This window comes from Varroa destructor, unplaced genomic scaffold (assembly GCF_002443255.2).
Source record: "Varroa destructor unplaced genomic scaffold, Vdes_3.0 BEIS01000002.1, whole genome shotgun sequence".
NCBI classification, from domain to species: domain Eukaryota; kingdom Metazoa; phylum Arthropoda; class Arachnida; order Mesostigmata; family Varroidae; genus Varroa; species Varroa destructor.
The window spans coordinates 25,412,405-25,424,777 of NW_019211455.1; the positions used below are offsets into that span (position 1 = coordinate 25,412,405).

The 12,373-nt window shown below is 41.1% G+C and overlaps 2 protein-coding genes across 5 annotated transcripts; one reads left to right on the plus strand and one right to left on the minus strand.

Annotated features, from left to right (window-relative positions):
* Positions 1-4,735, plus strand: LOC111244991 (uncharacterized). Of its 3 annotated transcripts, none has more exons than XM_086980623.1 (4): positions 1-120; positions 2,554-2,747; positions 2,930-3,099; positions 3,306-4,735. In XM_086980623.1, exons 2-4 carry the CDS (start codon positions 2,569-2,571, stop codon positions 3,617-3,619), a joined length of 663 nt encoding a protein of 220 aa, XP_086836749.1. In that variant the 5' UTR covers positions 1-120; positions 2,554-2,568; the 3' UTR covers positions 3,620-4,735. The 3 variants fall into 3 exon arrangements, with proteins under 3 accessions (XP_086836749.1, XP_086836748.1, XP_022648398.1); XM_086980622.1 differs by lacking the exon at positions 1-120 and adding an exon at positions 1,552-1,675; XM_022792663.2 differs by lacking the exon at positions 1-120 and adding an exon at positions 1,561-2,052.
* On the minus strand, positions 1,529-12,373 carry LOC147757577 (uncharacterized). Of its 2 annotated transcripts, none has more exons than XM_086980624.1 (4): positions 12,232-12,373; positions 4,231-4,298; positions 2,023-2,080; positions 1,529-1,635 (listed from the first exon to the last, which is right to left on the minus strand). In XM_086980624.1, exons 1-4 carry the CDS (start codon positions 12,349-12,351, stop codon positions 1,537-1,539), a joined length of 345 nt encoding a protein of 114 aa, XP_086836750.1. In that variant the 5' UTR covers positions 12,352-12,373; the 3' UTR covers positions 1,529-1,536. The 2 variants fall into 2 exon arrangements, with proteins under 2 accessions (XP_086836750.1, XP_086836751.1); XM_086980625.1 differs by lacking the exon at positions 12,232-12,373 and adding an exon at positions 5,799-6,171.

Below are 12,373 nucleotides of genomic sequence, written 5' to 3' on the forward strand. Positions count from 1 at the left end.
GACCAGGGTTTTCGAGATTACCCGGAAAATATCAAGCCGCAAAAGCAGTCGAAATCAGCTTGGCTATCACAGCACCTTACAAATCATCACCCCGAGCTCTATATCGCCATTATACGAAAAGTAAATAGAAGATATAGCAGGTTTTTATGTGACGCTTAATAATTAGCATAGTAATTCTAAGCATTAGCTTTACAATTGCGTTACACTTACGATGCAGTCATATGAAGTTTAAGTCGTAGTGTATATACATACATATGCAGGCTATATCTTTGTCACGTGTGTCATATTTTGCTCTCTCGGCGCTACTTAAGTGCGCGCAGGGACCCGAATTAACAAACTGCTATTTCAAGTTCAACTTAAAATACATCCATAAGTGCTTGTGACGTTTTCAGCAATTTTATGATCATGATGGATTTTAGCTATTACAAGAGTATCGCGCGTCGCGAGTGTCGTACATTATGGAACGCGAGGCGGACATGTTTCGTCAGGTAGCCATAGCTGCTCTCTTGTATTAAATCGACCTCAGTGTTGGCCAATAATGATCATATAAGACTGTATCTCGACACTCTCGTAGGAAAGCGGCGTTGCTCAGTTTTTTGTATTTACATATGACTGCGTGTTTATGTGTGTAGAAGTGTCCACTTGGTTACCATAACATCGGCTATCCGTTTACCTGGATGCGTTTGTATATCAGGAGACGCAACATTAGATGTTATTGTTTGTATTGTACAAGAGTCATGCAGGAGTCACTCTGACCTGATGGTGTGTGCTCATGCGTTATTTGTCGTTTAAATGTACCGCCCATTGTTATGTGTCGTCGCCTCCAGAAGAAAATGTCTATCTTACGTTCTCTCTGATCTCCGCCCGGCTACTCCGCAGCGGCCGATCTCTAGAAACGCAGAAGAGATGGGAACAGTCTATTTTTCGAGTACAACTACGAAGGTCTACAGTAAACATGTGCTAATGTGAAACACATACAGCCACAGCCATAGCCATCGGCTGCCATACCTGAATCAACCCGAAGCATTGGGGATCAATCTATGCGACACTAGTACCCAGTACAAACATGTCTGTGGACAAATTCAGAAGTTTAACACGAAAGAAAGTCAGTGGAAAATGCCTTAACTTATAGAGCCCACACAGAAGATCACACCACCTCTTATACGTAGCCTATATCCGTGTCGCTAGCTCGAAGAACTTAAGTAATATCATCTAAGTAAGGCCGCTATTAGCTTACAGCACAGTAGAGCTGATTCAAACTACGAATGAGTGTGTTTGACTTTTGTCCCGCCTTCCAGACCAAGGACCTGCCCCTTTTTTTTTCTAGCGCCGCCTACTACTTCTAAACACGAAGCTACATAAGATTTGAGGTAGAAAAGCAAACTATCACATGCAGAGATTCTTATAGGCGACAGACAAATAGCAGGGTTTTCCTTCTTCTTCATAGGGAAACACGACATTGGTAACCAAATCGAACGTACGTAACGGATTAACATAGGAGCGTTGTGACGATTGTTGCTATTGTTGAGAAGACTCCTAGTACAATGATGCTAACCTGTGTGGAGACTGTAATTCAGCGTGAGAAGAACTGACCCAGTGATACGATAGTGTGCCCAGAAGAACTGCTAGCGCGCTCTGTGGAAAACATTGTATTAAAATAATTAAGTATTATATGGTGCGTTCTTCAGGATTTTCTGTAGCTGTGTGAGACTATGCATTCCGTCGTCCTAAATATCTGTTTTTCTTTTGTAAGAGTTATATACATCTAGCGCAATTACAGATCTATTCATGAGTGCTATAGTTATTCTATAGAACATCTTAAGGTTCGCCAATATAAATTACACGTATGGGTTAAATTCGTCCAGATTATCGTCCAAGATGAACTCTAAATTGTCGATCCCACCTATGTCATGAATTAAAGCCTGCGTTGTGCTTAGTTTCGCAAGCGAACATTTTCAACGTCCGTTTTACTCAGGCCTGCAACCTATTGGTGAAACTAGCGATTCTACTGTATTTACGTACCTGTTCAAAGTGAAGATCCACCTCGTACAAGTAAGATATAGATCTTCGGGCCTCGGACCTTTTTCGTTAGAAATGACTGTTATTAGAATAGGGTATCTTTTATATCGCATATTCTGCGTAACAATTTCGTTACTTCCATAGTTGTATGCTAACTTATATGTATAGGTTTTTCTCCTGACGGTTTTAACATTAGCCTATCTTGTCGGTATTTGTATTCTCTCACTGTACATGATACGTCTATAATGGAGTTCCATAATTATTCTATGATGATGTTATATTTCAACAAAATGACTGAGGCTAAATTGTTTCCTAATCTTGTATCCGGCACTCAACAGCTAGCGGATGCCATCAAAGAGATTGAAGTATATATTTAATGTTTATTCTTGCGACACGTATGCTAATGACAAAACGTGTTTTGTAAGGAATCCGACTCGGAGAAATACTGCCTTCGGGCAGATAAGTTACTGATTCGGTGGCCTACTTATGACTGAAATATAGATAACTGCTTCCTTTTAAACCATAAATATTTAGGCCTCTTCTTCAGTGATGGAATCGTCCGCACCGCGCCTTCGTTCGCCAAAATGCGCTCGTTGTCGCAATCATGGAGTTGTTTCGTCTTTAAAAGGCCATAAAAAACTGTGCAGATGGCGAGACTGTCCGTGCGCGAATTGTCTACTGGTCGTTGAGAGACAAAGGGTCATGGCTGCTCAAGTGGCACTTCGAAGGTGGGTACTCTTCTTCACCCAACTGCCCAATAAAAAATACAATTAAAACGTCTTCTACATCTAAACAATTGCTGATGATGCGCTCGATTGTGAAGACAGTTAGCAGCACTGTTGTGTTACTGCTGGAAAATTTTGAAAGACACACATTAACAACGTAAATATTGACTCAATTTGGGAAGTAGGCAACAACAAGCTGCCGAAAATGCTGCACGTGCCATAAAACGTTTGGCTGAAGATTCTCCGGAAGAAACCGACAGTTGCAGAATTACCCCAACCCCAACCACAGCACATGGGAGAGATGAAACGCCCAGCCCAGGCCACACCAACAACCCATTTCGATACAGTCCTCTAGGTAAGGATTCACTTCGAAATGGTCTTTATCTGTTTTTTGAGGTGTTACTTTAAGACGGCTGTAGAGTTTCTCGGCGAATAATTTCGGCTAACTCTCCAGATTATCTGCCTGCAGATACATAACATCCGTTGATGACCGCAGCATCTATTTTGCGACACAGTATTTTAACTAGTCATCACTCTGATACTCGAATATGCGGATTTCAGATCTCTCTAACCCAGCTGACATAACTGCGCCGACAAATATGGCCGCTTTCCCTCTTCTGTGTTCTGGCATGCTTTCGCCCTGCCCATCTCCTCATGGTCATTCAGTGCAGCAACTTGCCCAATCACCAGATTTGCCCCTTCTGTCGGGAGGTCTCCTCCGAGTGCCATTTTTAACGCCTGAACAGCAAATCAACCTCGTCCTCTTAACTCAAGCAGCAATACGACAACAGCAACAGCACAAACAAAGATCTCAGGACGATAAGGACGCAGGAGGTAATTCGTTCTCCATTGAATCGCTACTGACTCGTAGCTAATTAGCCTTAAGAAACTAGCGACATGTACAACTCGAAAGAAACGGAGAGATTTCTACAGAAAGTATTCTATTTCCCATGAAGCGATATTTTAAATAAGCGTAAACTTAGAACAAGTTCGGGGTTTAGCCACACATTCGAAAATCCATCTTTTTTTTTTTTTTTGTTTCTGTTAGTAAAATCCTCAAGTATAAACAAATCTGGAACGGAGTATAGTTGTATATAAGTAGTTCAGCAAGTAATAGAAAGGTCTAACAAAGTTAGCGAGTGTCCCGAGAGAACTTTGTGTGCCATACTACAAGTTAAAATTATTTGCATTATGGACTAGCATGTCGCCGCAGTGAGCACAATCTCACTGTGGATATTTAAGGTAAAATGTTTTTCTAAATCGCTAACGACTTAGAGATGTATGTACAAGTATGTGCGTAATCGTTTAGACGCCCGTAAGTTATTAAGTTTGGCACAATGGTTAATAACAAGAATGCACTGCATTATTCGGGAATTTGTACAGAGTATATATAGGTACACGTATAATCGCTTAAGTGAATTTTTTCAAGAAATTCATCTTCGAAGAGGTGTTCGCATTTTGTACGATGCAAAATAGCTGAACTCACCGAAAAATGTTAGAGCGAGGTGTCCGAAGAGAAGGGCACGTGAGCCAATGAGGTACATTTTGAATCGCCTATAGAGTGCCAAATTAGATGTAAGCATATTTACGTAATCGAGAATTGGAGGTAAGTTTCTCATTTAGAAAGCCGCCGACACAGTCCTCACTTTTCAACTAGTCAATGCCTACCTTGACCTATGTCTGTTCCGTAAGTAATAACATAGAAGCAATATCTTTTTTGTTTGTATAATTGAACACTTTGCAACATTTTGATGAACATTATGTTTTCCTATTTCTATATAGATTACCTAAATAAATATTAGAGAAGGTACATTGTAACCAATCGATTTAGTGTTACATCACTAAAAGCATGTACAAATTTTTATACATATCAGCCATGTCAACACAATTCAGCATCAGCCTTGAAATACTAGAAAGATCCGTCATACGAAAGCGTGGAACTCTGTATTTCATTCGTCTTGGAAATAAAGACCGTAAAAAAATCACGCTAATCGTTTGTACTTTATTGGTTAATTTATCAAGAACTTAGCATGTAAATGGTTTAAGTTACCTGAACAAGATTTTATCAATCAATATAATTAAGAATTAGTCTTTATATCTATGCCCCGTTCCATGGCAAACAAACTGTCATATTTTGTGCAATGTAGTATTTCGTTCGTATACAATACCCGTTTGGGCGCACTCGTCTCAAGCTGACGCTATGATAGCGTACGTTTTATTGAGCTATTTTTGCTTGCACTTGAAAGTGGCAAATGTTATTAAAAAAAAAAAATATATATATATATATATTTAATGCTAGGCTTAAACTCAGACCATTTCGACCGAGCGCCAGCGGTCTCATATACTGTGAGAAGGAATATCGTTCTTTCATGAAGAATATAATGAAACTTGGAGAAAAAGGAATTAGAGCAAAATCTGTTACTACAGTTACTCCATATATACGGGCACACTGGACCCTTACCACAATGAAACCTTTTTTGCCTGTAATCGACGGCTTATATTATTGTCAGCTTCTATGCGGCTTGGAAAAATCCGGGAAAGGTTTTTGTGAGGCAAAGCGGATGATTCTCTCTAGGCTTACCTTTAAAAGACTCGACAAGTCAACGTTGACTATTGTAAGTTGGTGAAAACCAGAGGTTGCAAAGGCATTTTACTGCTATTAAGTTAGACAAGCGGGTGCCCTTGAGAGCTTAGAGGGTAACGCATTTTCTTGGTAATATTAGGGACACGCTGTGCTCTAGGTTCAAACCCGGGCATAGACATACGGTTAGAATCATGCTGGAGACCAGCCGTCTGATGGAACGTTTGACAACGGCATAACTCAGAACATGGAGAAGTTAGATGGTCGAAAGCAGCCTTACAAGATGGATATCGTGGCTATATCGAAGAGAGGATCGAGGCCAACCGGCTTGAAAGAAGTCGTTAACCACGGGTAGTTTCAAGATTACAGCGGCTCACTGGGTTACTCAACTAAAGAAGTTAAATGCACAACATTATACCCATATTTGCTTTCTGATCTAAATACCTGATATTGGAACTTAACAAATAACTTACTGTGGCTTTTGTGGCCCCTTCAAACTTATAGACTCAACAGACATATCTTCGGAGATCACCCCATATCGTAATCACTGTTCTAATACTACTCTAAAACGGGCAAATCACACTAAGTGGTACTGCGAAAGTTTTTTGAAGATGTGTTCCGCATCTTGTGAAGTCACAGAAATACAAGTCATAACGTCGAATACGGACTAGAACATGGTTCATAACAACACATCTGCTTCTTTTCATTTTTATACAGTTACCACAACGTTAAGTTGTCCTTCAGAGAATCGTGCGGGAGCGTCGTCACTAATTACAGCGCTGTAGGCAACGTACTGCTCACTGCAGCTAGAACAGCTGACAACGATCGAGCGTATACAAGTACTCATCGCGGATAGCGACGAACTAGAACGGATATAGCCGTCTGAAGTTCTGCAGCCTCCAGCTGCTAAGTCAAGCGAAGCCCTTATACAGCAGAGAGGCGGTTGATTCCTTTTCGCTTGTTTGCTTTTGCCTCGTTGCCACTTAACAGTAGGAATCAAGAGAGAGAAAAACGCAAGATGGAGCATAGAGAAAAGGGCTGAATCTTGCTTTGCCTGGGTATAATTTTTGTAGTAGCGCCCAACGATAAATGGAGCTTCGAAACTTTTCGGGGAACTGCTAACATGCTAGAATAAATACGGCGCTAGTCCTCTTACGTCCTACTGTTCTCTTGTGTAGTGTCAAAGCCTTCAGCCACTTTTCTAGCCGACACATAAAGAGGAGAATTTTTATGTATGGATGAAGCGTTAAGGACAAAGTGGCCGGTCGACATTTGTTTTATTTCTTATGACACCCCCTAACTGCTTTACTACGCTTTTGCCACTGTCAAAGTGTTTGCGAGATGACATCATGAGATACATACCCAGAAGCATGGTGGGTTTTGCGTATCATTCCTAAAAGCATTTCCGACCATTTCGTGTGACTTAGGTGACGTATTTTTCTGTGGCTATCAGATGCAATTGGATCGGTTTATTTCAACCACAGCCATGTTATCTCTCTCGGGACAAAGTTACTTAACTTCAAATGACACATTATGAATCTACACAGCACGAAAAGAACACTGTCCTAAGAGCCAGCATATTTTATTTTCGTAAATCCGTTTGCAAATATATATATATATATATATATATATATATATACTCTTCGGTTTATAAAATCATTGTCTAATCTAGTTTATAAAATAAGGATTTCCTTTGTCTCTGTTTCTCGCTAGAACGTCTGGTTTACATTTTGGCGACTGTTCTCTGCTTCAGACTCCGCGTCTGAAGAAATTTTCTCTAATATTCGCTACTAGAAGAGTGCAATTTGTCGTTATGGCTTGCGGTCCCGTTTTGGTATGTATCACAATCATGTCATTATCTACATTTAGGATGGTTGAAAGAGAAAGGCAGAGGCAGAAGGTAATATTGGAAAGAAAGAAAAAAATGAGTGAAACAAATTAAAGTTGGTGAAATATGGCATCTCTCAGCCTTTTCCATGAAGAATTTAAGCCATCCCTTTGGACTTGTACCCGTTTTCCCACTACACAAAATCTGAATGGCATATCCGTCGTAGCACTCAAGCGGGCTAGCAGACAACTATGTTCCATGCTTGCCTGGTATGCGCGCAGTCGGGTTGAGGCTTACTATAACGCGAGCCGAGGGCGCATGGACGATGGAACCTGCATCGCTTCGTCGCTCGTCGTGCGTCCAAGCGAACCATCTGCAGGCGAACAGACGGGCGACGCACCGGAATGCCTTTGTTCGGCAGTGATTCGACTAACTCCGAGCCATTGCGTGTAGTTTGCCATGGACAGACACAAATAGAAAAAAAAACACAGGGAGGCGCCGCCTTCACCGGTGGCCTTAATAAAGCGACAGGCTATAACATACACACACCTAGAGCCCTTCACCAGGTCGGTAGTCGCTGTTTTCAGGAAAAAATATATGGTTGGTTTTGTCGTGCCGAGATGACGGCACGACAAAGCTGACATGTGATGAAGAAAGTAAGACCGTACTAAGGCGATCGTTTTCGAGATTACGTAAATCGGGAACGCTGTCAAAAGAGACCAGACAATGTAGGAGACGTGCCGTCTAGAGCTATCTGGTAGATGCAACAACTACAACGGAAATGGACCCCCCCTTTCGTATGTACAGAGGCCACCGTTGTCGCAACAAAGCCCGACCAAGCTGCACACAGAAGGCGAAGAGCTGGGTCAGAAGGATAAAAAGCAACACACACAGAGCAATTTCAGACAGACGTCGTATGCGATTCGCTACGATAACGATTAACAACAAAGGTAATATGTCGAAATTGAACCAGCTATGGCGTGAATTGCTATGGCCCAGTGCAGCTAGATGACATTGCCATAAGCTACGAAGTAACTTGTTGTGATCGAGTGGCAAAAAGAGGCGCTTGATTAGTTGGGATTACTACCCGAAGTCGTAAGTAAATCGATAAGAGGTCAAAGTTTTATAGGTCGATTCATTTCAATGATATCGTTACAAACGTAGGCTGTTTGATCTATGAAGGCTGAACGCTTACCATTAACAATGTTCTTCTACTGCCAGAATAACCGAGTTTCCACCTGGAGTCAATGTGGCTTTACTTTTGCCAAACATACGCCGTAAGCCAAAACACACTCTAAGGCGTTTATAACAATCTCCTTAAACATCACTGGAAAGGTTTTGAAATTTCTCAAGTACGTTATAATATCATGCACACCTACGAAACGTTTCCTTGCCTTCGTTGGCAATTGGGGGGAACATACAAAGCACCACAAAGGGTTTTGCTTAGCCGGAAAGCTTGTTAGATCAATTCGGTTGAGTATTATCGTAAACCTTTGCCTCGCATATCGGTCTCTTGGATACATTTATAGAAGTTATTTTGAAGTGTTTTTGCGATATATTACATCATTATTGGGCCTTATAGATTAGTATCGCTAATTCTGTTAAAAAGGCCCAGTTTTTTTCTAACTTCCGTAGAGAGAACGACAGACCAGCTGGGTTGTTATAATAGCTTATGATAGCATGATATTTTACTTAGCACCACTGTGTGTAAGTGCTTCGTTTGAGTTGTGCTTTCCATCCAAATTGAAAAATTAACTGAAGCCTGTGCACAGCTTTATATTTACGCGGGCATATTCACGTTTACCTGTCGCATGCATTGCTCATGTTTATATCCGAAACAAACATTTTATTGCTCATAGTTCAGTATACCAGTATATCGCCTGTTCTAGTACTTGACCCGCCTGGTCTCTTGACATCTTTTTCTGGGTCGAAGTAGCAGACGTGCGCAACACGTTCCATAACCTATCCGTAACTAGAAATGATGCGATTCAATGCAGTGCGTACCGGAAGTCGTTGGCACTGTAATGCCTAAACTGGCGAAATCCCTTTTTTTTTTTAGCGAAGTGGCCGTATCTCCTAAACAGCTACCAGAATACACGATTTCCCTTCTAGTACTATAGTATTGCTGAACTGAGGTGATATTTGTTAGCTCCCAAATCTCTAGGCCAGCTGAAACGGTCCATAAGGCTTCGTTGCGGTGCACCTAATGAGCCATATTGGAAAATCTATCTAAAAAGCCCGTCATAATGTCCAGTGGTACAGTCTGCCTTTCCTGTTCGTTTGACTAAGAAATGACTGAGTATCTACGATATTTTCCTTGCATCAGGATATGTGCAGCTTTTTGGCGATCCGCTCCGAGCCGATAAAAATCAGATTTCGTTGACGAGTCCATTTAGGGTAACAAGTCCATCACTCTATTGATGAACCACATGAATAGGGCTCCAAAAGGTTCTCGTTTCTAGAGAAGTGATCATATAAGACCAAAATAAAAGGGGACAAAATCAATTATAAGCGTTAGGAAAAAAAGGTCCCTGCGCTCCAAAAAAAACCCTCTTTCCTTCTTTCCATTAGATGTTATTTACCTTTCGTACACCGTTCGAAAGCGCTATTGTTACTTTATCAGCGCCCTGTTGCAATATTGCGTTGCGTATGCAAATCCAGTATTGTAGGAGAACTTTTTTTTCGAAGAACTCCTTAAAGATTGATGTTCTACGTGAAAAAGGGCGCATTCGAAGCTGTGCATCCCGCCGAGGCCAAAGCATTGTCGAGTATCTGCCTTGTGTTCGCTGACAGCGCTATCACTAGAACGATTTCTCAGGAGTGGTTTGTTAAATTTGAAGACAGCATCCGGAACCTAGAAAACGTCCTGCGCTCTGGCCGATTGATCGAGTTTAGTGACGATTATTCAAAAGATTTTTTGAAGCAAAACAGCTAACAAACAATTCGGGAACTGCCCGAAACTACGGTCGTGTGGGCAGTTTTCTGCCCACACGACCGTAGTTAACCATTTCAAATTTCTTGGGCTTACGCAGAAGCTTGGAGCTTGGGCGCTATATAGCCTCTCTGAATCCCACAAGGAATTACGGCTTAACTCTGCATCCCAAGTTTTGCGATAAGAGATAGTGTATGTAGGGCGACGTGAACCAGAAAGTGGAATGAATGGCTCCAGGAGGGAAGCCAACGCCCCGCGTTCAACTAGATCACAACCTAAAAAAGACTGCTTTGTGTTTGATTGGTTTTCAAAGGTCTTACTAACTGAAAATAGCTTTTTACGGACCGAGCAGTTGATCTGCACCAATTGCATCAAGTCAACTAGGTTATCTAAGAAAAAAAAAAACACCCGAAAAACAAAGTCAATTTATCCTGCTCCATAACAACGAAAAGGCACACGTGATAAGGACCGTTGACGTTTGGCTTTGATTAAAAAATTCTGTTATGCCTTCTGTGTTTTGCGGGCATTGCGCCGATGGATTTTCACCTTTCCTATTAGTTAGGCAACTATCCACGTGGGCTTACCCTTGACATGGACTAACAACTAAAAACGTGGTCGAAAAATCTCTTCGAAACAAAAGAACCCGCCGCCTTCTAGCGAGATGACGCATCTCATTCTGCGGGAAAGTCGTGAAAAATGACAGGCAGTGCGTAAAATAATAACTTCGCATAGTAAAAAATGCGGTATTTTCTATTAAAAAAAAAAAAGGTGTCGACTCTTATTCATGGCTTTCGTTATCTTCCGTGTGCCTATGGTTAAATGTGACATGCTAATGGAGCGCCTTTTCGGGCTTACAAAGCCATTGCAGTTGTTTGTCTACGCATCATAGATTGGATGCCTCAGAAGATCAGGCTTCAAATATATGTTAGGCGGTAGTAATCTGCGCATTTCTTCGAGAGTTGAAAAGCTGCACAACAAAATAAGACGTTGTCCGGGTACGGTGACGACTCTATAGCTGGGAATCATAAGCTCGATTAAAACTAATCCCTTTTCGGTGTTGACAAAAATCTCCGACAACTTCGATCAGAGTTAAGTGGAATGCCTTTTTAGGTCGAAAACGCTACTTTGGAGCCCAGTAAGCTACTTTTAAGTTGTAATCTCAACCTCGGAGTCTGCGTCGTACATACTTCACCCAATGACTCCAACGGCGTACCAAACGAATAGGAAGTATTAAACATGCTGTTTTTTTGCCAACTTAGAGACCCGCTCTAGGCGCCTGAACTACGCTCAAAGACTTGTAATTTAGGCAAAACTTTGTAGAACCTTGGACAGCCTTGCATATACATAAGGCATATAAGGAACAGGGAAGCAATAAGCAAGGATAGGACTTACTTAGGCGCCATATAATAGATTGTGATACCATATAAATTGGTGTTGGCTATTTTTGAGCTATTTGCTGCTGTTTAAACGATTAGAAAAAATCGATCAAAAACGAATGAGACCGGATGGAAGGTAAAAATCGACAGACTAGACGCAGAAAGACATATTGGCAATAACAAAACGCTATTCCTGCATCGTAAATATTGTAACTTGCAGAAGTTTGTCAGTCAAAATTATTATTATTTATTAGTCGCGGCTACAAGCCCTTATCGAATAAGCGTATCCACGGGGGATATGTAGTGTAACGTAAACAGCAGCGATATCGATTTAAAAAGAAAAACAGCATTAATTTCACTAATATCGTCACCGAGAACGGGTATGACGCGAATCTATTGGTGGTTAGCTGCTGTTTTTAATAAGAATGAGCAATGAAAGTTAGACAATCGTACGCAATCAGCGATCGGAGAGATTCTTTATCAGAACCAAATGTCTCCAGTCACTTGAACGCCAAAACTTCAGTTTACAGTATATTGGTCGACTTAATCGACAATTAATGGTAGATAATGTTATCAGCTGATGTTATTTGTTTGATTACTAAACCTGACCAGGCTGCTGTCTCAAGGCTACGGGTCAAACCATTCTTTGTAACCCCCAAAAATCAATCACACTTCATTAGATGTGAATGTATAAGACAAATGGTAACCTATATGATACTCAGTTCGTAAATACAAAACGGAAGAAATAATGATTGATAATTTGTACTCACAATTCGTAACTGCTTATTTTCAGGTAGACAGACAGGCATGTTTGTTATAGAATCATGAAACCGCTTATGATCAAACATAGCGTACCAATGAATCCCTGAGCGAATAGCTAAACCTGCCATAGGGGAACATCTCGTCGTTAGT